Source organism: Colletotrichum gloeosporioides, assembly GCF_011800055.1.
Source record: "Colletotrichum gloeosporioides strain Lc1 chromosome Unknown consensus_50, whole genome shotgun sequence".
NCBI lineage: Eukaryota > Fungi > Ascomycota > Sordariomycetes > Glomerellales > Glomerellaceae > Colletotrichum > Colletotrichum gloeosporioides.
Window position 1 is genome coordinate 637,675 of NW_025544695.1, and position 21,582 is coordinate 659,256.

The window sequence follows — 21,582 nt, forward strand, 5'->3', positions numbered from 1 at the left end:
CGCAGAGATTGCTCTATATGTGTGATAGATTCCATTTTCTTTACGAATCCTAGTTGAAGCAGGTTGACAAGTTACCAAACACCAGCTGAGATCCACGCCCATCATGGTAAATATCGACGACACGACAGCCCCCAGTGGGTTCGATCTCAGCAACACTCGTTCTCTTCAGACAGTCGCACGAGCTCATCTCCTTCGACTACCCTCAGAGCTCCTTCTGGACATCATCGGCTACCTTGATATTGTCACTGTGGTGATCCTCTCAAGGACCTGCGCCCGCTTTCGAGCTCTCGCTCACAGGGACTGGAAACAATTCCTTCGCCAACTTCTTTTCGTAAAAAAGCTCGTATTCTGGGGCAAGATTGCATTCGACTCGCCCAACCATTCAGTGTGCCAAAATTGCCATAGGATGCATCGAATCAACCACGCGGACCTGCCACAGACATGCAGTGTTGTGCCTCCCTGTGTTTTAACGCCGCAGAACCGGTGGCTAGCTATAAGCCTTAATCCGTATCAAGTACGTCCTCAACACGTCCAAACAGCTTTGAAGTTATCTCGGCTCGGGAACATCCACCAGGGGTATCTCGAGAAGCTCATGACTCCATTCACCCGGAACCGTCAACCCAACGATCGTGGCCACCTTCAGTACTACGCGGCCATACCAAAGATCATCTCTGGCGGGTATCTTTTGAGGAAAGAATGGATATTCAAAAGTGGCGGCGAGTGCCACTTTGAAGACGTACATGAGCAAATCAGACGGGCGGCGCTAGTTTGTTATCACATGATCATAGCTTTCACCCACAGCTCTTTGAGAGAGTGGTATATCGCGCAGAAATATTGTTTCCCCGGCATCTCATATCCCCAAACACCCTTCGACAAGAGCTTCTGGTACGCGGTTTGTAATGTTGGTAAAGAGTTCAGAGAAAAGTGTGGGAACTGTTCCGACAGAACAGAGTACTCAATCTTGTGCCCAAATAAGTACACGATAGTCATCCGTGCCTGGTACGACTATGGAACTGAGACGCATGACGACTGGGCATCAATCACGGGATTTCTGGAAAAAATGCCTCGGAGAGAATCTTCGTCACAGTCAATCCGGGAGAATTTTGACGAATGAAACACCCATCCAATTTCATGGGTCGACTGGATATTAATAATGCACGTCAAAGGCGGACGGTCGATCTGAGCTTATTTGTTCAGCTAGGGTAATGACAAAAGAGATTGGTCTAAAATTGTAATATGAAGAGCCATATCAGAATGTTTTACATCACTTGGTGATAGTACCGATGTGTTTCCCTGTGTTTGAGAATCGGTGAGAATACTCATAAGGGGCTTTTTTCTCTCTCTTTTTTCTTTTTTTCCTCTCTCTCTCTCTAATTTAGCAGGCTTTCGGCTGGCACCTGGACAATCTCAATGCGTTCCCTACATGGACTTACCGAAATCACTACCTACTATGACCGTAAATCTCAAAATCCCATGTTTATCGACGCACGCTTAATCAATAGTCGGTTTCTTATCTCTTCTCGCGCGCTCATTATCCCGCTACAAGTGCAGCGCAATGTATCGCCGTTAGCCAGGCAAAGCTACCATTATGAAGGCAAATGGTGTAAATGTCCGGGTGTGGTGAATACTGCCCAGACATCTCATCTCAAAAGCATCCTTTCCGCTTCCATGCGCTCTTTCATAACACTAGAATTTTCACAGATGAAAATCAACAAGCTTCGTGTCTACAAAATACCGCATCGCTTCCACGGAAGCTTCGAAGAGCACCGTGAGAGCTACCAGAGTGCACCGGAGAGAACGGAACAGCAAGCTTTAACCTCCGCTGCGGACCGGCTGCTTAAAAGTGTCGGTCCGGCGCGTTCAGCGAGCCCGGCAGCACGGTAGGCCCCTGCTAGGGAGCTGACCAGTGCTAAAATAAGCTGTCATTGCTTAGGCGAATACGCGCGAATTTGGGGGATCAGCGGAGCTTGCAGATTGGCTTGTGGAAGTTTGTGTTAGCGTGATACTCTCATATCGTCCGATTCCACACTACGGCGGAGGTATCGTCATATTGCGACTCAGGGGTCGCCGACCAACATCCTGGAGATGACCCAGATCGCTGTGCGAGGCCTGCTCCGGCAAGCTTCGGGGCCAAAGCTGGCACCCGCGCGCCGCGGGCGCAGCTGAAACTGGAGAGAGAGCTTGGCGATGGAATTTGAATCTCCAGATGCGTCGTCAGCTTGCACTCGCTCCCCCTTTCCTCACATCCGCTCCCTTTGACATTTTTCCTTTGTACACTGAAGATCATCACTTTCTCTTTCCCCTTTCTTCTATATTCTTATTCTAATCCCAGTGGCTCAGGGTTTGCTACTCCAGCAACCCGGCCTTCTCAAAAGTGAGAATGCCACGTTTGTCAGACGAAGTGGAGGCCGCACACCTCATGGGTGCCGAGTTCGCCGACCTCGAAGGCCTGCCCACCGACGCCGCGCCGGTCCGGGCCTTTGACCAAACGCGGTCGAAATGGAGCAGGTCGCCCCCGGGGCTCGGCGGCTGGGCCGGCGGCGGCAACAGCAGCAGCGCCATGGGGAGCGCGCTCTGGGCCGTCGGGGTGCGCATCAACGACGCGCTGCTGCGGTTCCAGGTGCGCTCGCCGCGCGCCGTCATCCTCATGCTGGCGCTGCTCAAGTTCTCCATCACGACCAGCGGGACGCTGCTCATGATCCCGATGCTGCGGCTCATCGAGGACGACATCTGCCACAAGCACTACCGGCTGCCGCACTCGGAGACGATCCCCGAGATGAAGTGCAAGGTGGACGCGGTGCAGAAGGACATGGCGTGGCTGTTTGGGTGGCAGTCGCTGCTTGGCGCCATCATTAACATGCTCGTCGCCTTTCCCTATGGCATCCTATCCGACAGGTGAGTACTTAACATCATGTGTGAAAGATCGCAACCATGCCAACATGATTCCCAGAATCGGACGCAAAGCAGTGCTCCTGCTCGCCTACTTCGGCACCGTCCTCACCTTCAGCTGGGCGCCCCTGATGCTCTCCTTCTTCCCAGAGGCCAACATCTACTTCCTCTTCGTCGGCATGGTCTTCGGCGTCATCGGCGGCGGCATCGTCGTCATGTTCAACAACGTGTACGCCATCGCCGCCGACATCAGCACCGAGAAGGACCGCGCCTCCAACTTTGTCTACCTCTCCGTCGGCGCCGTGCTCGGCGGCCTCATCGGCCCCGTCACCGCCGGCTACCTCATGGAGCAGTACGGCCCCTGGCTGCCGATCAAGCTCGTCTTCCTCTTCACCCCGCCCATCTTCCTCATCTGCGCCCTCCTCCCCGAGACACTCCGCGTCAAGGCCGACAGCCCCCAAAAGCCCCAGGTCCCCCTCGCCCATGCCGTCCGCGAGTCCTTCGCCAACGGCCTGCGCGAGCTGCAGCAGTCCATGAGCATCCTCCGCAACCGCAACATTCTCCTCTGCCTCGTGCCTTCCCTGCTCGCCAGCGCGCTGCACGCCTCGCACTCCTCCACGCTCTCGCAGTACGTCAGCAAGCACTTCAACTGGACACTCGCGCAGACGTCCTTCCTGCTGTCGCCGCTCAGCTTCCTCCACCTCGGCATCCTGTTCATTCTCCCCTGGCTGTCCAAGGTGCTGACGAACCCGCGCGGCCGCTTCCGCTGCACGGGCTTCGGCAAGGACGCGCTGCTCGCCAAGGGGTCCTACCTGATGATCGCGCTCGGCGGCTTCATCGAGGGCTGCAGCTGGGAGATTGTCGTGTTCCTGGTGGGCTTGTCGGTCACGACGTTCGGCTCGGCGAGCTGGCCGCTGGTGCGCGCCATGATCACCGAGTTCGTCGACCAGGAGCACACGTCGCGGCTGTACGCGCTCATCAGCATGGTGGACACGCTGGGCTCCCCGCTCGGCGGCCCGGCCCTGGCATGGACGTTCACCATCGGGCTGGAGAAGAAGGGGGCCTGGAGGGGGTTGCCGTGGTTCTATGTCTCGCTGCTTGCTGGTCTGACGTGGGCTGCGCTGTCACTAGTCAATGAGCCGAGGAAGAAGGGGGCGATCCAGCTGGAGAGCCACGATGAGGACGTGAGTGGGCGCAACCAAGTCCCCGACGCGGAAGAAGGGCGGTGAAAAAGTCCTGTTTTGGTTCTTCTGGTCACTGTATTAGTAGGTAATTGGCGTTTTTGTTATAGACGAGGAATTGGCCGCAGGCTGGGTTGGCTTAGCATTAGTAGACAGAAATTAAAGGTATCGCAAGCCGGCAACGGCGCGAGTGTTTTTCTCGCATGATTCTTGGCACCGCCAGAACAGTTCCCCGCCCGCGATGGCCTCAATTTAACACGTCCGATGAGCCAATGCCTCTGGTCGCCATTGTTTCGTTATCAAGGTGTGTTGGGCAGGGCCAACATTCATGATTGGCGCATATGGCATGATGAAACCAACGAGGTTGACCCTTGTGAGACTTCAGGGATGGTGGATATCGTGAGCCTCGCTGGCATCGCCAGCGCCAGCTGTCATTCGCCCACGTGGCGGCGACGTGTGCACTATTGGCGGGCCAACGAGGCTGACCTGAAGCGTTGCCGTCCACTTTGACTGTCTGAGGTCTTTAGGAGAGTGAAATAAGGCGGTCGCGGTGGGCTCCCATGGTGTTGTTGACTGTTCAAGCGCGCATGAAATTGGGCACTTTGGGCTCGAAAATGGGGATGCGTTGGTTGTATCTAAGCGCGGAAGAAAAAAAACAATGAAATGCCTCACTTGGCCAATGTTACGATAATGCTATTGTCCATCGGCATTTCTAAGTGAACTCAGTCAGCTTACAGAATCACGAAGGCATCTTTGCCTCAATGGTTAAAAAAGAAAAATCCGATGTAGCTGCAAAAGCCACGATGCCCTCACTTCCAGGCCGAACCCCTGGCACTATGCCGTGTCTGCTTCACCGTCAGGAGCGAAGATCCCTGCTCGCCCCCGATCGCCTCACCAGCCACAAGCCCTTTCATCATGATCCGCGATATCGAAGAAACTAGGCTTCCTTAGCAAGCTTACCCGGGCGAATCCTTCAGCCTTGGCAGTCCAGTCTCCCCGTACCGAGCCACTCATAAACCTCCGCGATGATGCAGATTACACGGAGATCATCCGCATCTGCCTGTGAGCAAAGTGGACAAACAGGCAGAAATAAGGCGAGCTTGTATCCGTAATGATTTGCTGCTCAGTCAGTCAGTCCACAGCGTCCGGGCGCCTAAGTGTCTTGTCCCGCCGTCTCGGTCCGTGGCGCAGCCCTACAAGCACCGATGATCCCCGTCAATCAGGGAGAAAGTCCAGCGTCCGGTCCATGCCTTACAGTGAAAAAAAGGTGTAGGCTCCCCGCATTTGGGTGTGGTGTTCCGTGTGCCGCGCCGCAGAGGCAGCCGGACCCTTGGCGCGGGTGGTGTCTGATGTCATGGTCCGACCTTGTGTTCTCATGCTATACACTCTTGATGTTTTGCTCCAATCCTTCGTGCCGTTGATTTGATCTTGGCACGCCATTTGGATATGCGCCACCCAGGATTGCTGGGCGACGGGCGACGGTCGTCTTCCTGGGTTCTCGTGGTTCTCATAAGGACGCCATCCCCCCTCTTCACGATGGAAGAGTCATTCGTGTTTAGCATCTCACCATAAAGAATTACGACGAGGCAAAACCCTCATTCAACATCTCGAAGATACCCTCAATTGCCGTTGTGTTTTTCTTGTCAAATTTAACGATACCCCTGACTTAGATCTAATACTTCCACAATTAACTCACAAACGTCCGCATTTGCTCTAGAGGTACTAAACACAACACTCAATCCCATCACGGCATCATAATCAATCAAATTCATCACCCAGCACGTTTCCATCAGGATGGCCACCGGCATGATGTCCACCGCCGACCTCGAATCCAAAATCCGCCAAGCGGCCGTCAAAAACCGCGAGCTCCTGTCCACCCTCTCCTCCACCAACCACGCCGTGCCGGACCTGGCCCAGCAGCGCCGCCTCATCGCCGACCTCGAGCACCAGCTCGCGGCCTCCGACAAGCACGTCAAAGAGCTCGACACGCGGCGGCGCAAGGAGCTCAAGGACCACGAAAAGTACCGCGACAGCGTGATGCGGCGCTTCGTGCACAAGGCCGTCGGCAAGCGCGACAAGTTCGACGAGAAGGCCGCGCGCGAGGAGCGCGAGTACTTTGACGTGCTGCAGGAGGAGCACCGCGAGAAGGAGATCAACAAGAACCTGCGCACGCAGCTCGACGAGGCGACGCGCGCGCGCGCGCCGCTGGAGGAGGTCGCAAAGACGCACGAGGAGGCACAGCGGGAGCTGGATAGTCTGTACGAGGCCATCTTCGCGGGCCCGACGAGCGGGTATCCTGAGGAGGACGCCAGGGAGCAGGAGGCCTCGCGGGCGATGCGGGCGTACCAGGACACGAGGAGCAAGGCAGAGGCGGAGCAGCATGCGATCAAGCTGTTGATGGACGCGATGAAGAGGATGGGGGACGCGTTGCGGAATATAGACGATGCGCTGAGCCATTCGCGGATGGATATGTTTGGAGGCGGGACGATGTCGGATATGATGGAGCGGAGCGCGCTGCAGCGTGCTGAGTCGGCGACGCAGGAGGTGAGGATGCTGGTCATGCAGGCGCAGCGGATGACGCCTTACATCGGGGATCTGCCGCCTGTTAATATCAATCATGGGAATCTTATGGGCGATGTGTTGTTTGACAACATCTTCACGGACATGGCGTTCCACGACGAGATCAAGAAGTCGAGGATGTCGGTGGAAAGGTGTACGCAGGCGCTGAGCCGGTTCTTGCATGAGACGAGGGACCGGCACGAGAGGTTGATGCGGGACGGCAGGGAGCGGGAGAGGAGGCTTGACGAGACGAGGGAGGCGCTCCAGAAGGAGCGCGAGAGGCTCTTTGAGATTATTGCTGGCAATGCGGCTGAAGGGAAGGGCTCGTATGGTGGAATAGCCACGGCTTCGGGATCAATGTCGAAACCGTGGGATAACTGAGCGTTGGAATGTGTAACTGTACACCTGTGTTTTTAGCTTCTTGATACCTATTTGCATGTCTGAACAGGCTGAACAAACTGTGTTTTTTCATATTGGATCAATGATGAGTTCGGCATCTCCATGGCTCCTGCATCCATTTCTGGTATCTATGTTGCTGAGGTGAAGTTGACATCTTCTCGATGATAACATCGCAAGTCGCAATCTGTCAGGAGCAGGTAGAATTGTTCGTGCGAAAAGCCTCCCCGGGCTCTTTATGTCTACGCCATTGCGCGATACACTCATATACACTTCGTAGGGTTAGAAAGTGACTTAAGAAGTGACCACGTGTGTGGTACATTAGCGCAATAGTGACAAAGCACTCATCACAATGGTATGGTCTTCGTTTGTTCCAATACTTTCATTTCGTCATGCTATATATCCCATCCGGCCGTTACATCATGATTCTTAGTACTCCATGTGCTGGTGACGTCCGCGGCGCTCACTGCCAACTCGTCAGTATTCCGTATCATAAACGCTTTGTGACTCTACTCACGGGTTGTACTCGTCCATGTCGCCGTACTGCTCCTGGTACAGGTGCTCGGCCTGCTTCTCAGCGTGCCTCTTGGCCTTCTCGCGGTCGAGGTAGTCGAGGCCCTTGGTCTCGAAGAGCTTGTCGACCTCGGCGCCGGCAATGCCGGCGAGCATCTCCTTGGCGAACTGGTGCTTGACGGGCTCGCCTGTAAACACATCCGACGTCAGCATATTGATCATGGCTAAGGGGAGAAAGTCCTGAGAAGAACGTACCGTTCTTGCGCTGGCGGTCCTCGAACAGCTTCATGGCCTCAAATGCAGCGCCACCGGCGACGACCTCGTGGGAGAGCTTCGCCTCGTGCTCGCCGTAGACGGCATCACGGTGTTCCTTAGCCTCGCCGAATCCGAACATTTTGAGTAAGTTGAAGTGGTGGTTGGTGGTGTGTGGGAAATAGAGTGAAGTTGTTCAAGTCAATTGAGTTGCGTTGAGAGTTACTTCTTACAATTGATGGGAAGGAAGGGGCAGCTCGAGGGTTCTTATCCCCTCTCAATCTTCTCATGTGATCGTCATGGGTATGAGGAGGGGTCCCAGCTGCAAGCTATGGGGTGCTCTATTTCGAGCAGAGCGAGAGAGCGAGAGAGAGCCTAAACCCAAAAGCCTCTGATCTTCAACATCCCACCCTATCCCGTTGCCCACGCCTCAATGACATGTACGTAGCAGGGGGGTGGAGGGTCCAATCTTTCTCGACGTAGACAACAAGGTAGCTAGCAGCTCTCCACCGTCTCAAAGGTCACCGCAAGTGTACAATGTGCCCATGGAACCCCCCGCCCCCGTCTGGTCTAGCTCCCCCGTCGTCCATGCAAAATGGCATATCCCACGCCCGGCCCGCGTCCCTGGGGAGAAACAGACGGGAGGCCTGAACTAAACGCCGTCGGCCACTAAGCCCTTGCGGGGAGGGACGACGTCAAAGGAGGCAGTGTCTTGTCTTGCTTGTCACTGGTGCTGTCTAGCCCGATTGGAGCTTTACTCGATACCTACTGACGTCGAGTTCCGTTGCGGGCTGACGAAGAGTGCAGCTTGCCCAAACATGGCCTGACGCAAAAGCCCGTTCAGCTTGGATATTTGGCGGGGTCGCTCGGGATATCGGCAGCTGTTGATGTGGAGAGGAGAGGGCGGCGCATTACATGGACGAACGAACGAACGAACCCGAGCTCCCAAGTGGGCTTTCTCGCCTTTGACACTTGTCCTCGGACGAGGATCCGTGATTCGTAAAGTAATCCGACATGAAGCTGGGAAGATCAAACTCACCTGCCAGAGGAGAAGCAAGCAAGCGAGCGAAACCATCAATGCGATGAGCATGACACCCCTCACACCCGGATTTCAGATCGAAAACAAGCAGAGGCTACGGCTGTTGAAACGGCGCGATTGGCGAGACAGTCGTGTTTACGTACCTCACTGGACGAACACAGCTGAAAGCCTGGAGGTAATACCTACCAAAAGTTGGCTCGACAGGAATTTGAGATGTTCGGGAGAAGCGAAGCTTGTCGCCATCCGGTTAAGCCGCCAGCAGCTAAGCAGCACGAAGCCCCGCCTTTCCCGGGGAATTCGGCATCTTCAATGCGTCAGCGACCCTGTCTAACTTGCTAACCCCCTGCCGGGCTGAACCAAAGAAAAGACCCACGCAAAGAGCTGCGAAGAAAGCTTGTTGCGGACGCGGCAAACCGGCACATCGGCAAACAAAGCTCCATGCCGTGTAACACAGAAACAAAAAACCCCTTTTCCCAGGCATCTGATCTGGGGCCAGTTACCGCCGTCCAGACAGACTCGGGCCAGTCAATTGGACCGTAGTCATAGCCCACATCCAGGTCCCCTCCAATCGATCGATGGCATTCGATGAGATACAGAAGCTTGTTCGATACCCTGCATTTGAGACGACGGCGGTGACCAAGCTCCAGCTCCAGCTCCATCCCCATCCCCTTCTCCTTCGTACCCGTTATTCTGTTCGCCAACATGACGTGTCAAAGATGGCTCGTGCAGCGGGTGTCTCAAAAACCATCCGACGAGTTTCTTTGATGCGATGAAAAAAAAAGTGAAGAACCTAACCGGGGGTGGCGTCATCGTGAGGGGTAGCTAGATCCCTCCCATCTCTCTTCCTGGCTCTCTGTGTGTGTCTCTCGGGAGGTGGGTGGTGTTTGTGCTTGATTATGCCGTACTATTGGAACGCGGCCCTTTCTCTAGTCTTTCCAATCCCCTCACCACGACGACGGCGATTCCAGACTTCGGGGACCGTGGGATCCAGACCGCCCCAGTGAAGGAGGGGACCGAACCTTGACGGCTCCATCCGAGGCATGTTCTCCCTCCCGCCTCCTTTTCGTCTGCCTTTGCCTTGGAACTTGCATGTATCTTCGGCAGTAGAGAAGCTCAGCCATGCCGCGCGCAGGTTCCCTCCCTCCTCCCTCAATCCCCGCCTTTCCTTTTGACCGCTTGTCTAGCTTATCCTCTTGCTCAATGCTTTCTCTGCTGATCTTACGAATACTGCTCCATAAGCTGGACCTCATGACATGACGAGAAGCGTTCCAAAGGACCCATGTCTGAACAGCAAGCAAAACAGCAAGCAATGAGGTCTATTCAAGATTCCGATCGCCCTGCGTGGTGGCCGAGACCTGTCAGGCTGATCGTCTGTCTTGGCGATGGGCGGGATCGTGCATCATCGGAAGCCCCCCGTCTTGGCAGGGTCCAGACGGTCAGGGGTCCCGGTGTCCACTCACACTCACACACTCCAACAGCCACCACCACCACCACCATTACAGGTAGCGCAGCTCATCTACCACGCCGGCTCACGGTGGCTTGGTCACACTCAAATCATCTCACCTTGCCCACGGTCAATGGCTCCAACACCAGGATAACGGCGTGTCAATGGTATGCATCCTCTTTTCCATCTGCAGAAGAGTAAGACTGTGATAATCTCATGGTGCGCCTATTCGCAAACTCTACTTTGTCATGTGCATTTCTTCTGCCCCGTCCGCTTTAAACATGTTCCCCCAGGTGTATCGTCAACTGCAGTCTGGCTAAAGATGCAACACGATCGCAGTAACACCGCCAATCCGTCTATGCTTTTGCTGCGCCAAACTTGGCCTGCCACTCCTCGTGGCTCTTCTTCTGCCTCTGCCACTCCTTCTGCAGCTTCTTCAGCTGGCTCTTGGGCACGTCACTGCCGTCCTTGAGCTTGGTGGGAAGCCCCTCGGCGTCCCACTCCGAGTACTTCTCATCTCCCTTAAACATCTCCGTGTGGGGGAGCTTGGCTTTCTCCCACTTCTCCTTCTCCGCTTGCTCGCGCGCGCGCTTGGCCTCCTCCTTGGCCCGTGCCTTCTCGGCCTCCCGGGCCAGCTTCTCGTTCCTCGCAGCAATCAACTCGCTGGCATCGATGAACTTGATCAGAGACGACTTGCCGTCCGGCCTGTCGTCCAGTGAGACACCCAGCACGGTCAGATCCTCGTCACGAATACGATCCGTCAGGGAGAGAATCGCCTTCTTGATGTCGGGCGAGACCGACGATACGATCCGGCGCAGCTCGTCACGCAACCTTGAGACAGCACGCAGGTATGGGAGCGCGAGCTGTTCGGGGTCGCGAACGCCCTTCTGTGAAATGGACGCGAATTCGGCATCAGGGTCCTGGCTGAGCAGGCTGGAAACGGAGTCTGACGACACCTTCAATGCTTCGATGTCCGCCTTGACCTTCTTCCAGACAGCGGCATACGGCTGCACCGCAGCTTCGGGGTCAACGTTCTTTTTCGCGGAAGGAGCCCATCCAAGGCCGTCATAAGGCGCCTTGGCGTTCTCGTCCAGACCAAAGATGCCCAGGATCTTGGTGATCCACTGGCCAATAGCCACAAGCTCGGGCAGCTTCGCCTCGGCGTCCTGGGCAACAATGACCTTGTTTGCCTCGCTGACCAATTCCTGGATGACGCGCATCGCCTGGGGGGTATCAAAAGAGTTTGTGAGGGCGGTGTGCAGATCGGTCTTGGCCTTCTCGAGCTCGGCCAGCAACCCGTCGGTAGGCTTCTCGGCAATGGAAAGGGACTCGACGCCCTCGGTCGAAGCGTTGACATCGGCAACGAGCGCCTTGACGTTGGAGAAGAAGTTCTGCCAATAGTTAGTACCACTTGGGTGCTGATTAGAGAAAGATACTCACGTTCACGGTGGCCTCCCAACTTGATGCCTGCGCTCTCATGTCGGGAGAAATTTCGACGCCGTCGTTCCACTTGCCCATGAGGAACACAATGCGCATTCCTCGGGCTGAGTACGTTGTCGCAAGTGCGTCTTGAATGGTCTGGAAGTTCTTCAAGGACTTGGACATCTTGGATCCAGAGATGGAAAGGTGGCCCATATGCAGGAAGTTGTTGACCCAGGTGTGCTCGCCCTTCTCCTTCTCGCAGTAGAAAGCCTCGGACTGAGCCAACTCGTTGTCGTGGTGGGGGAAGGCCAGATCGATACCACCAGAGTGGATATCCATCTGCGCGCCGAGGATGTCAGAGGCCATCACGGAGCACTCAATGTGCCAGCCGGGACGACCCTGACCCCACCTGCTGGGCCAGTATGGCTCTCCTTTCTTCGACTTCTTCCAGAGCGCAAAGTCGCCCTCGTTGCGCTTCTCGCCCAGATTCTTTGACAGCGCTCCCTCTCCGTCCTCCTGCAATGACTTATCGTTCCGGTTTCCAGGGCGCAACCTCGCGTAGGTGTTGCCTGCCTTCTCGAAAGCCGTGATATCGAAGTAGACGGAACCGTCAGACTCGTAGGCGAAGCCCTTGTCCGCAATGCGCTCGACAAAGGCTGCAATCTGGGGTACGTACTCGGTGACTCTCGTGATAACGTCGGGGCGCAAGCAGTTGAGCGCATCCATGTCGTCGAAGAAGAGCTTCTCCATGCTCTGCGTCAGGTCGGTGAAGATGGTCTGATCACTGGTGTCGATTGTCTCCTTGTACAGCGAGTCAAGGTACGGCAGCAGGATTTCGTCAATGCCCGGGTAGAACTTCTTGTCTTTGATTGCGAACGCCGCAGCATCCATGTTGCTGATGTGCATCTTCGTCTTGGCCTCGTCGTCGCCAGGCTTGCCCTCCCCAGTGAGTGTGCCGCCCGCCAAAACCTTGCCGTATGCGGTATCTCTTCGCTCGAGGTAGTTGTTCTCGTCGAGGGGTTGGCCGTCGGATGTGGCAAGGAGAGGCAAGCTCTTCTCCGCGTAGGCACGGAAGGCAGTCAGGGCCAGGTTGTAGAGCTCCTTCTCCGTGTACTTCTTTTGCTTCTCGAGCTCGAGCAGGCGTTGTCTGCGGGCCTTGATGATAATCTGCATGCGGAATTGTTAGCAAACATGTACAATAGTAGGGATGAATGCATGTGGAGAGCTTGCCTTGTCGTCGACATCGGTGATGTTCATGACAAACTGCACATCAGCACCGAAATAGTGCATCATGATGCGCCGGATAATGTCAGTGGAGACATAGTTCCGGGCATGGCCCAAATGGCTCTTGTCGTAAACTGTAGGACCGCAAGCGTACCAGGAAACCTTTCCTGGCTTGATCGGGACGAAAGGCACCGGCTGGCCGGGCCTCAGAGAGTTGTGCAACTTCAACGCCTCCATTGTCGCGATGGTTGCGCAGGACCTGGAGAATCGAAATCTGGGTATATGAGTGGAGAGTCGAAAAGAAAGTCTGGTGAGTCTAAGGAAGCGATTCATCCAGGACTAAACGCAGAGCCGGGGGGGTTAAAGAAGAAGGAGGGTCATGTGAAGGGACACCAGCTGAGGTGCAGTCGAGGGTGCGGTTCGGGATGCGGGATGGGAGGGTGGAGGGCTGGGGTTGAGTCACTTAGAAAAGGGAAGGGATGGTCGCAGGGCGGGGTGTAAGAAAGCCAAGTCGCCTATTGGGAAAAAAAGAGTGTGACACCATCCTCAGCCTTGCAGGACCCCGGGCGGTGAGTCACTGTCTGACTGGCTGAAGACAGCATTAGCCACATTTGCCCCGCGTCAAGCCACACTTTTCGTTCTCCAATTGATTTTTCCTTTTTTTTTTTTTTTTAATCGAGCTTATCAGCCTCGCGTGAAGTTTTTCTTTGGTACGGTCTCCCTGCACCAACGTTGGCCTGCTTTCCCCATCCCAACCGCCGCAATCCAAGGCTAGGCCATCCAAATTCAACAAGCTTCGCGGCGCTTACCAGTCGCAATGGCAAAGCCATCACCATTTCTCGAGCCTGGCGCGCGGACATCGGCCAATTCCATCGCCATCGTCCAGCTTTCCCGCGACAACCTCGTTCCCTTGATCCTCCAGGACTCCACCGGCGCCGTCGATGGCTACGCTGAGGGCGCAGTCCTCAACACGCGATTCGGCTCCTTTCCTCATTCGACCCTGATCAATGTCCCCTGGGGCTCCCAGATCCGCGCTTCGAATGTCGACACCGGCTCGCGCGGTCGCAAGCGCAAGAGAAAGGAAGACGAGACCGATGGCGCATCGACGCCTGCTGCTGATGCGGCCGACGAGGACTCCGCCGCGCCCGTGAAGAAGGCTGTCGCCGCAGCAAGTGGCTTCGTTCACATACTTCAACCCACCGCCGAGCTCTGGACCGCAGGCTTGCCGCACCGCACGCAGGTCGTCTACACCCCCGACTACAGCTACATCCTCCAGCGCATACGTGCCCGTCCCGGCAGCCGATTGATCGAAGCTGGCGCGGGAAGCGGTTCCTTCTCGCACGCCTCAGCTCGCGCCGTCTACAGCGGCTACCCCGAGAACGAGACCCAGCGCAAGGGCAAGGTTTACAGCTTCGAGTTCAACAAGGACCGGTACGAGAAGATGCAGGAGGAGATTGTCCAGCACGGCTTGGAGGGTATTGTGCAACTTACACATCGCGACGTATACAACGGTGGGTTCCTGGTCGATGGACAGAGTCCCGAGGCCGACGCCGTCTTCCTCGACTTGCCTGCACCCTGGGAGGCACTCCCCCACCTGTCGCGGAGGAAACCGGCGCCAACGAAGGAGGGCGACGCAGACACAGCCGAGTGGGTGTCGCCATTGAACCCCAAAAAGTCCGTCTACATCTGCACATTCTCCCCATGCATCGAGCAAGTCACGAAGACGGTCACCACCATGCGAACCCTCGGCTGGGTGGACATCGACATGATTGAAATCTCTAACAAGAAATTCAACGTCATCCGAGACCGCGCCGGCCTTGGCCAGCCCGAGCGAGGCATCCCCCCACAAGCGCGCGACGTCACCGAGGCAGTGGGCAAGCTGCGCGAGATCGAGAAGCGCACGAGAGAATTCCACAACCCGGCGGACCCCAACTCGGCCGAAGACTCGCCAGCGATGGATGTCGACCCGTCGGCAAACACCACGAACGGAAATGCCACACCCGAGGAGGCGAGCAACGTCAAGCCGTGGCTCCAAGGCCGCGTCATCCACCGCGCGGAACCCGAGCTGAAGACGCACACTTCATACCTTGTCTTTGCCGTCTTGCCCCGTGAGTGGAGCGAAGAAGACGAGGCTGCTGCGCTCGCGAAGTGGCCCTGCGGCTCGGAGAAGGGCGTCATCGGAACGAAGGACAAGGAGACGCGCAAGCAGGAGAAACGCGAGTTGTTGCAGGGCAAGGGCAGGAGAAGAAAGAACAAGGCTTGAGTGGGGATCGGCGTGGAAAGTTCAGGGGCATGATAATCGCGGAAGAATCATACGATGGAAGTGGTAGATACCCCAGCATCATCAGTATCAGGATTTCAATTGAGCCTATGTAAGCTCTTCATGGCTGTCACTGCTTTTTAGGGGTTGATTCGCTGTGCCGCAACCCACATTGCATTACACGTTGATCACAACGCGTCTCCAAGTACTTTGACTGGCAATTTTTCTTCTGTGCCTTGCAGCTCCTAGTCTCTCACAACCATGGCATCTGGCTGTCTTCCCTTGCCCTTAGCCAGAACACCAGCCTTCCGCAAGATGTCCACGCAGTTATTCACAACCTCAGGCTTAACCCCCTCAACCCCGTCCGTGAACTTGACCGTCTTCAGCCACTCCCTCGCATCCTCCTCAGAATAATCCAGATGCGTGCTGATATACTTGACCGCCTCGTCCTGGTTCTCGTTGAAGTGCTTGACACCCTTGTCGAGCTTCGCAAACAAATCCTTAACCCGGGGGTCCAGCTTCCCGCCCTCCTTCGCCAGCGCCGTCGACGCGACAATCTTCCAGCTGCTCCACGGCGTGTAGATCTCGCCGACGCGGCGGATCTCGCCCGAGTCGTAGTACCGCTTGGACGTGAAGTGCTCCCACATGAAGAAGTCTGCGGCGCCCGAGTTGACGGCGTTGCGCAGGTTCTCAAAGTTGTTGAGGATCACCGTGTCTGAGAAGGGCTGCGGCGTGGCCGGCGTCAGCCAGCCGTGCTGGTCCGCGAGCACGAAGCCCATGATCTGGCTGCCGGAGCCGATGCGCGAGACGCCGATCTTGCCGCCCTTGAGGGAGGCGACGGAGGTGATCTCGGGACGTTTGGCGCCGGTTGAAATGGCCCAGCCTGGGTGTTGTGTCAGTGAGCGCATGCATATTTGTGTGAGAGGGGGTGACTTACAGAGAGGCGTGTCGACGTAGGTGCCCACGAGGCGGTAGCCTCCGTCACCGGGAGCATCCTCCTTGCCCAGACCAGCGATCCAGCCCTCGGTCAGACCGATGCCGATGTCAATCTCGCCTCCGCGGAGAGCGGTGATCATGTGGCCTGTACCGGAGGGGAACGGGACTAGGGTGGCGTTGAGACCAAAGTGCTCTTTGGCGAAGTAGAGGGGCGTAGAGAAGTGCTCCGGCACGAAGCCGATTCTAAGACCTTCGGATGCCATCTTGTTGCGTGAGAGCGGTCTTCGGTTTGAGAAACAGCTGAACTATGACGCGGCTTCGAGATGAGGTCGCAGCTATTATACGCAAGTCCCGCAGGAGCTAAGTAGAGCTTGGTGAAGGTGCTGAAGAAAGTGGACGCGGGTGATGACGGGATGCGGGGTATTTTCAGCGAGTGTCAGTGCGGCAGCTCTGCCGCGGGGCGCGTGGGTCTTCCGGGGCTGTCCGCCGGTTGCAGGCCGCCGCATCGGGGGTTTCCTTGCACCGAAGACCGCCCGAACACTTAAACTATGGTTTACAATTTTCGGGGCTCTTCTTAAACGGGAACATAACTCCCGCAGTACGACTCGTTACCAGTGTTCCAGTCTCCAATCACTTGAAGCCACGTTCCACTGGGTGACTACGCAATAAGATAGAATTCGTCTGGGCATAACCTTCTTTGCTAGGCTGATGTTCTTTTCTAGTCTGTAGAAACGTGAGTTTGAGGTTAGTATACATCAACAGGATAAGTAATTCATGCAGACACATCTTCGTCTTAAGAAAGATACCTTATATACAAAAGTACATCGATGCTACGTGAGAAACAAATTCAAACATACGTTTGCGCAAGACATCGGCTGGTAGTTGAGCTTTGATACGCAAGACCTGAGCCCACGTCCATACACCGCGACTCTTCAGATCAGTGCTAGTCAGAATCAGAATCAGAATCAGAAAGCTCAGGATCCTCAATGACGCTCTCTTCAGTCGGATGGTCAAATGCATATTTGATCTTCCAGGGATCAATATACCTCCTCAACCTCACGCTTTGTGTAGTGTGAGCAGCCCAGAACCGATTCACTGGGTGCTCCTGGGCACCGAAGTCGTAGTAAGCACGCACACGGGCCGCGTCGCCTTCGGTTTGAATCGTGTAGTACGTTGGACACTTCCTACAGTAGCCTTGGACCTCTTCTGTCGACTCGTCAGCCTTATTAATATCCTCCCAAAATAAATCGCCCCATGCGCGCGCTTCTTTGACGAACAAATGGGGACAGATGCCTCTCGGGCTAAATTCGTCCGCGACGTTGCAAGCTACTCGGGCGCGGTACTTGTGACGCCAGAAATACCATTCCGTCTTCAACAGGAACCGTCCAGAGACGACTTTTGGCGTGGCTTGGTAGTAAAACAAAGACCGGTTGGGTAGCGCAGCCTGGCCCAACGTGAAGGGAGCCATAATCTTCCTGAGGTACTCCTGGTTCCCATCCCCTCGCCGAGAGAGCTTGAGGGCAAGCTGCACATGAGTCTGTCGGAGCTTGTACATCCTATCAAACTCTCGGACTTGGCCTTTTTGACAGGGAGGTATTAACCCATGCCGAGGCACGTCCCGTGGATCTGTCTTGTGCAGCTTACAACACACTTTGCAGACCCAGTAGCCGGAGAGACTGCGCGCAACCTGGGTCCAGAAGGTGAGGCGTGGCCCTCGGTGAAGCCGTTTTATTGCCTGCTTACAGCCTCTGGCGCCCCAAGCCCGTAGCGCGGAGCAGGTTTGTGACAACAGAAATCTGTCGTGCAACGGTAATTCATCTGCAATCATCGTGACCAACTCCAGGGAAAGCTCTAGAAACTCTATTGGTTGGTCAACATCATTCTTTGTTGCTTCTTCGCTGGGTCGGTTCATGCTGTTCCTTTGAGCCAAGTCTTTCTGGGACAAGCCGTGATGAAGTACTGATTTCGGGAACGATATCGCTCAATATGAGAGGTCAGAGTCCAAATTGTTGGTACTGTGTAAGTAAGAAAACTGGAAAACTGAGTCGAGGTGAGGAGATAGGAAGCGGTGGTGCTTTACAAGTAAGAAAATTGAAAAGGAAACTTTAGGGATTTTTAAAGTTGAGATTTTAAACGGCGTAACCTATGTGGTTGGCATCTTGACTACTTGAACCCTTATGGACGACCGTGATTGAGCACAGGACCTAGTATTGGAGCCTTCCCAAAACAACGAATCGCATGTTCAGCTGCTATCGGCCACAGAGGAAAATTACATTTTATTCATAGCCTACAGAGGCTCTTGCAGCTAGCAAGCCTTAGAGAGAGCTTAGATGCACTTTCACGAGGTTTAGGTTCATCTTCATGATCTCGGGAAGCTATTGCAGGAAGTTTCTAGCCCACCCAGCATAGGGGCTTCACAGTAGGGAAGACAGCCAGTAAAAGCACATCGGTCTGTCCAGTAGCATCGCAGCACGTACCTAGGGGGGCTGAATGAATGGTTTGGAAAGGCTATCCATACGAAGAGCTCCATGTTGAAAAGTTTCATCAAGTGCTGGACCGGCACACCTTCTGTGTGTTTTTGCGTGCGTGAAGTATTGTGTGGCGCAACGTTTGACACATGTGCGGTCGATCCAGGTCGGACAGGTCCACCTGCCACATTGGTGTTGCGAATCAATCGCATACCCTAAGAGGTAATATTTTAATGGTTTTGAGGAGGCTGGCCTCCGGACTCAAAGAGGAAAGAGATGAGCGCCGCTTCCTTGCCAAGAAGCGGGCAGGTCAGCGGGGCTTACTGCGGCGAAATAATTACGTATGGGCTGCTGTAATGATACTCCGAGGATGCTTCGATGAGGTTATTCAGTGGGAAAATGTCCTCTGCAGATATATAATATAGTAGAAGCTATTGGTGCGATATGCCACATCTGCCTCTTTGCCGGGTGCCTCCAGTTTTAGTTGACACAATATTATCGCTCATCCGCGTCGCATTATGAATTCAGTTCCGCCAGTAGTTGCTTGTTTCCTGCTAGCTTTGGCTGGGCTATCTGGGGCCTCATCGGAAGCATCGCACATACTATGGTACAGCCAACCTGCCCTTCGAGACTTCTACGAGGCTCTTCCCATTGGTAATGGCCGCCTGGGAGCCATGATTCATGGCTACACCGACAAGGAGCTCATCCGTCTCAATGAAGAGTCCATCTGGAGCGGAGGACCGATGAACAAGATACCATCAACTGCCCTCGATGCACTTGAGCCTCTTCGAGAGCAAATACTTGATGGACATCTGACAGAAGCTGACCAGAACTGGGTCGCCAACTTTACGCCTGAATACGATGACATGCGACGTTACCAGCCCGCGGGAGAACTGAGACTTGACTTCAATCATACTCTGAACGAGACATCAGGTTACAGACATTCACTGGACGTTTCGAGCGGACTTTCGTCTCTGAGCTACGTCTTCGGCGGAGTGGAGTATACCAGGGAGGCGTTTGGAAATGCCCCAAAGAATATTTTGGCTTTTAGGTTATCTTGCAACAGTTCCGGGTCTCTTAGCCTCGACGTCTCTCTGTCAAGAGATAGAAACGTTACTGAGCTGACGGCGGATGCTGCCGGAAGTATTCTCAGACTACATGGGACTGGGGAGGAAGACGACACTTACCGCTTTGTGTCTCAGGCTCAGGTATTGGTACCTGACGGTAAGCTTTGATGATATTAAGAACATGTTTTGAGCGTGACTGATCTCTTTTGACAGGAGTTGGCGATGTCATCAGCAATGGAACTGCTTTGCGCATCAGGAATGCCACGGACGTCTTCATTATTTACACAGCAGAGACGGCCTTCAGACACCCCGACGCAACGATGGAGCAGTTGGAGACTATAGTCATCGGCCGACTGAAAACAGCCCAGGAGGCTGGCTACGAAGCAATCCAACAAGAAGCCGTAGAGGATTACAAGGAATACTACGACCGTACCTCCATCGACTTCGGCACATCACATGAGATTGGCACCAAAGACACAATTGCCCGACTTGAGAACTGGAAGCGGGGAAGTAACATTACGACTGACCCCGAACTCATGGCGCTTCAGTTCAATGTTGGAAAATACCTCCTGATCCAATCATCGCAGCCTGGATCTCTCCCGGCCAACCTTCAAGGCATCTGGAACAGGGACTTTGGGCCACCCTGGGACAGCAAGTTCACCATCAACGTCAACCTCGAGATGAACTACTGGCCTGCGCAGCCCCTGAACTTACCAGAGATTGCGGACCCGGTTGTTGACTTCCTCGATCGGCTAGCTGTAACTGGTAGTGAAGTTGCAAAAGGTATGTATGGAGCCGACGGGTGGTGCTGTCATCACAACACTGATATCACGGGCGACTGCACGCCGTTCCATGCCATCACAATCGCAGCACCTTACCCGCTTGGTGGTGCCTGGCTCGCATTTGAAGCTATTGAACACTTCAGATTTACTGGAGACAAGACATACGCGCGTGAACGCATCTTGCCGATCTTGAAGGGCGCAATGGACTTCATCTATAGCTGGGCGACGGAGCGAGACGGCTGGTGGATCACGAATCCCAGCTGCTCCCCTGAGAACTCTTACTACATACCTGAGAATATGACTGTGGCTGGAGAGACTACGGGGATTGATGCAGGGGCCATGAACGATCGAGCAATCATGTGGGAAGTCATGTCCGGCTTTCTCGAGATATCTGAAGCTCTTGGCTCTGATGAAGGAGTTGATCGCGCCAGATCATTTCGGGACAAGATCCAACCTCCTGTCGCGGGCTCGTTTGGCCAACTGCTCGAGTACTCCCGGGAGTACCGGGAGAATCAACCAGGTCATCGTCACTTCTCACCCCTTGTCTGCGCCCATCCGGGAACGTGGGTCACACCACTCACGACACCAGAGTATTCAGACATGGCGTACAAGCTGCTGCGTCATCGGATGGACAATGGCGGAGGAGGGAACAGCTGGGCGGTGACTTGGGCAAGCTTGCTTCACGCACGTCTTTTTGATGCAACGAATGCGCTGAAATATGCCGTGGAACTCATATCACGATGGGTTCACAACAACTTATTCAGTCGAAACGGCAGCTATTTCCAGATCGATGGCAATTCTGGCTTCACGGCAGCCATCGTGGAGATATTTCTACAGAGCCATGCTGGCGTTGTCCACCTCGGACCGGCCATCCCTCCCTCAGACCTGGGTCTGTCTAGCGGAAGCTTCAAGGGATGGATTACACGGGGTGGGTTCAAAGTCGATATGAGCTGGGATGACGGGACTGTCACCAGAGCAGAGATCACTTCAATGCTGGGCAATCCTTTGAAGCTGCGAGTGGGTAATGGGGCTTCTTTCAAGGTCAACGGAGCTAGTGGGGACATCCCAGATGATGGCATTCAAACTGAAGCTGGTGAGATGATTGTCATATCTGTCGATTAAACGTCTTGTAAGAGAATCTGGTCAAGAT

At 54.9% G+C, this 21,582-nt stretch overlaps 8 protein-coding genes across 8 annotated transcripts; 5 read left to right on the forward strand and 3 right to left on the reverse strand.

Moving 5' to 3' along the window:
• Positions 1-103: 103 nt before the first annotated feature.
• On the forward strand, positions 104-1,114 carry GCG54_00000689 (uncharacterized protein; the record flags this gene model as incomplete). The annotated part of the gene is made up of 1 exon (XM_045400823.1): positions 104-1,114. The coding sequence occupies one exon, from the start codon at positions 104-106 to the stop codon at positions 1,112-1,114; it is 1,011 nt and encodes a 336-aa protein (XP_045263496.1).
• Positions 1,115-2,380: 1,266 nt separating this feature from the next.
• Positions 2,381-4,118, forward strand: GCG54_00000690 (uncharacterized protein; the record flags this gene model as incomplete). Its single annotated transcript, XM_045400824.1, has 2 exons — positions 2,381-2,895; positions 2,951-4,118. The coding sequence occupies 2 exons, from the start codon at positions 2,381-2,383 to the stop codon at positions 4,116-4,118; spliced, it is 1,683 nt and encodes a 560-aa protein (XP_045263497.1).
• A 1,746-nt stretch (positions 4,119-5,864) lies between these two features.
• On the forward strand, positions 5,865-7,010 carry GCG54_00000691 (uncharacterized protein; the record flags this gene model as incomplete). The annotated part of the gene is made up of 1 exon (XM_045400825.1): positions 5,865-7,010. One exon carries the CDS (start codon positions 5,865-5,867, stop codon positions 7,008-7,010), a length of 1,146 nt encoding a protein of 381 aa, XP_045263498.1.
• Positions 7,011-7,454: 444 nt separating this feature from the next.
• Positions 7,455-7,932, reverse strand: GCG54_00000692 (uncharacterized protein; the record flags this gene model as incomplete). Its single annotated transcript, XM_045400826.1, has 3 exons — positions 7,455-7,491; positions 7,543-7,726; positions 7,794-7,932. The coding sequence occupies 3 exons, from the start codon at positions 7,930-7,932 to the stop codon at positions 7,455-7,457; spliced, it is 360 nt and encodes a 119-aa protein (XP_045263499.1).
• Positions 7,933-10,629: 2,697 nt separating this feature from the next.
• GCG54_00000693 (putative cysteine--tRNA ligase) lies at positions 10,630-13,156 on the reverse strand (the record flags this gene model as incomplete). The annotated part of the gene is made up of 3 exons (XM_045400827.1): positions 10,630-11,664; positions 11,714-12,862; positions 12,893-13,156. The coding sequence occupies 3 exons, from the start codon at positions 13,154-13,156 to the stop codon at positions 10,630-10,632; spliced, it is 2,448 nt and encodes an 815-aa protein (XP_045263500.1).
• Positions 13,157-13,736: 580 nt separating this feature from the next.
• On the forward strand, positions 13,737-15,182 carry GCG54_00000694 (tRNA (adenine(58)-N(1))-methyltransferase catalytic subunit trm61; the record flags this gene model as incomplete). The annotated part of the gene is made up of 1 exon (XM_045400828.1): positions 13,737-15,182. One exon carries the CDS (start codon positions 13,737-13,739, stop codon positions 15,180-15,182), a length of 1,446 nt encoding a protein of 481 aa, XP_045263501.1.
• A 242-nt stretch (positions 15,183-15,424) lies between these two features.
• Positions 15,425-16,378, reverse strand: GCG54_00000695 (uncharacterized protein; the record flags this gene model as incomplete). Its single annotated transcript, XM_045400829.1, has 2 exons — positions 15,425-16,062; positions 16,117-16,378. The coding sequence occupies 2 exons, from the start codon at positions 16,376-16,378 to the stop codon at positions 15,425-15,427; spliced, it is 900 nt and encodes a 299-aa protein (XP_045263502.1).
• A 2,723-nt stretch (positions 16,379-19,101) lies between these two features.
• Positions 19,102-21,554, forward strand: GCG54_00000696 (Alpha-L-fucosidase 2; the record flags this gene model as incomplete). The annotated part of the gene is made up of 2 exons (XM_045400830.1): positions 19,102-19,807; positions 19,864-21,554. 2 exons carry the CDS (start codon positions 19,102-19,104, stop codon positions 21,552-21,554), a joined length of 2,397 nt encoding a protein of 798 aa, XP_045263503.1.
• Positions 21,555-21,582: the final 28 nt, after the last annotated feature.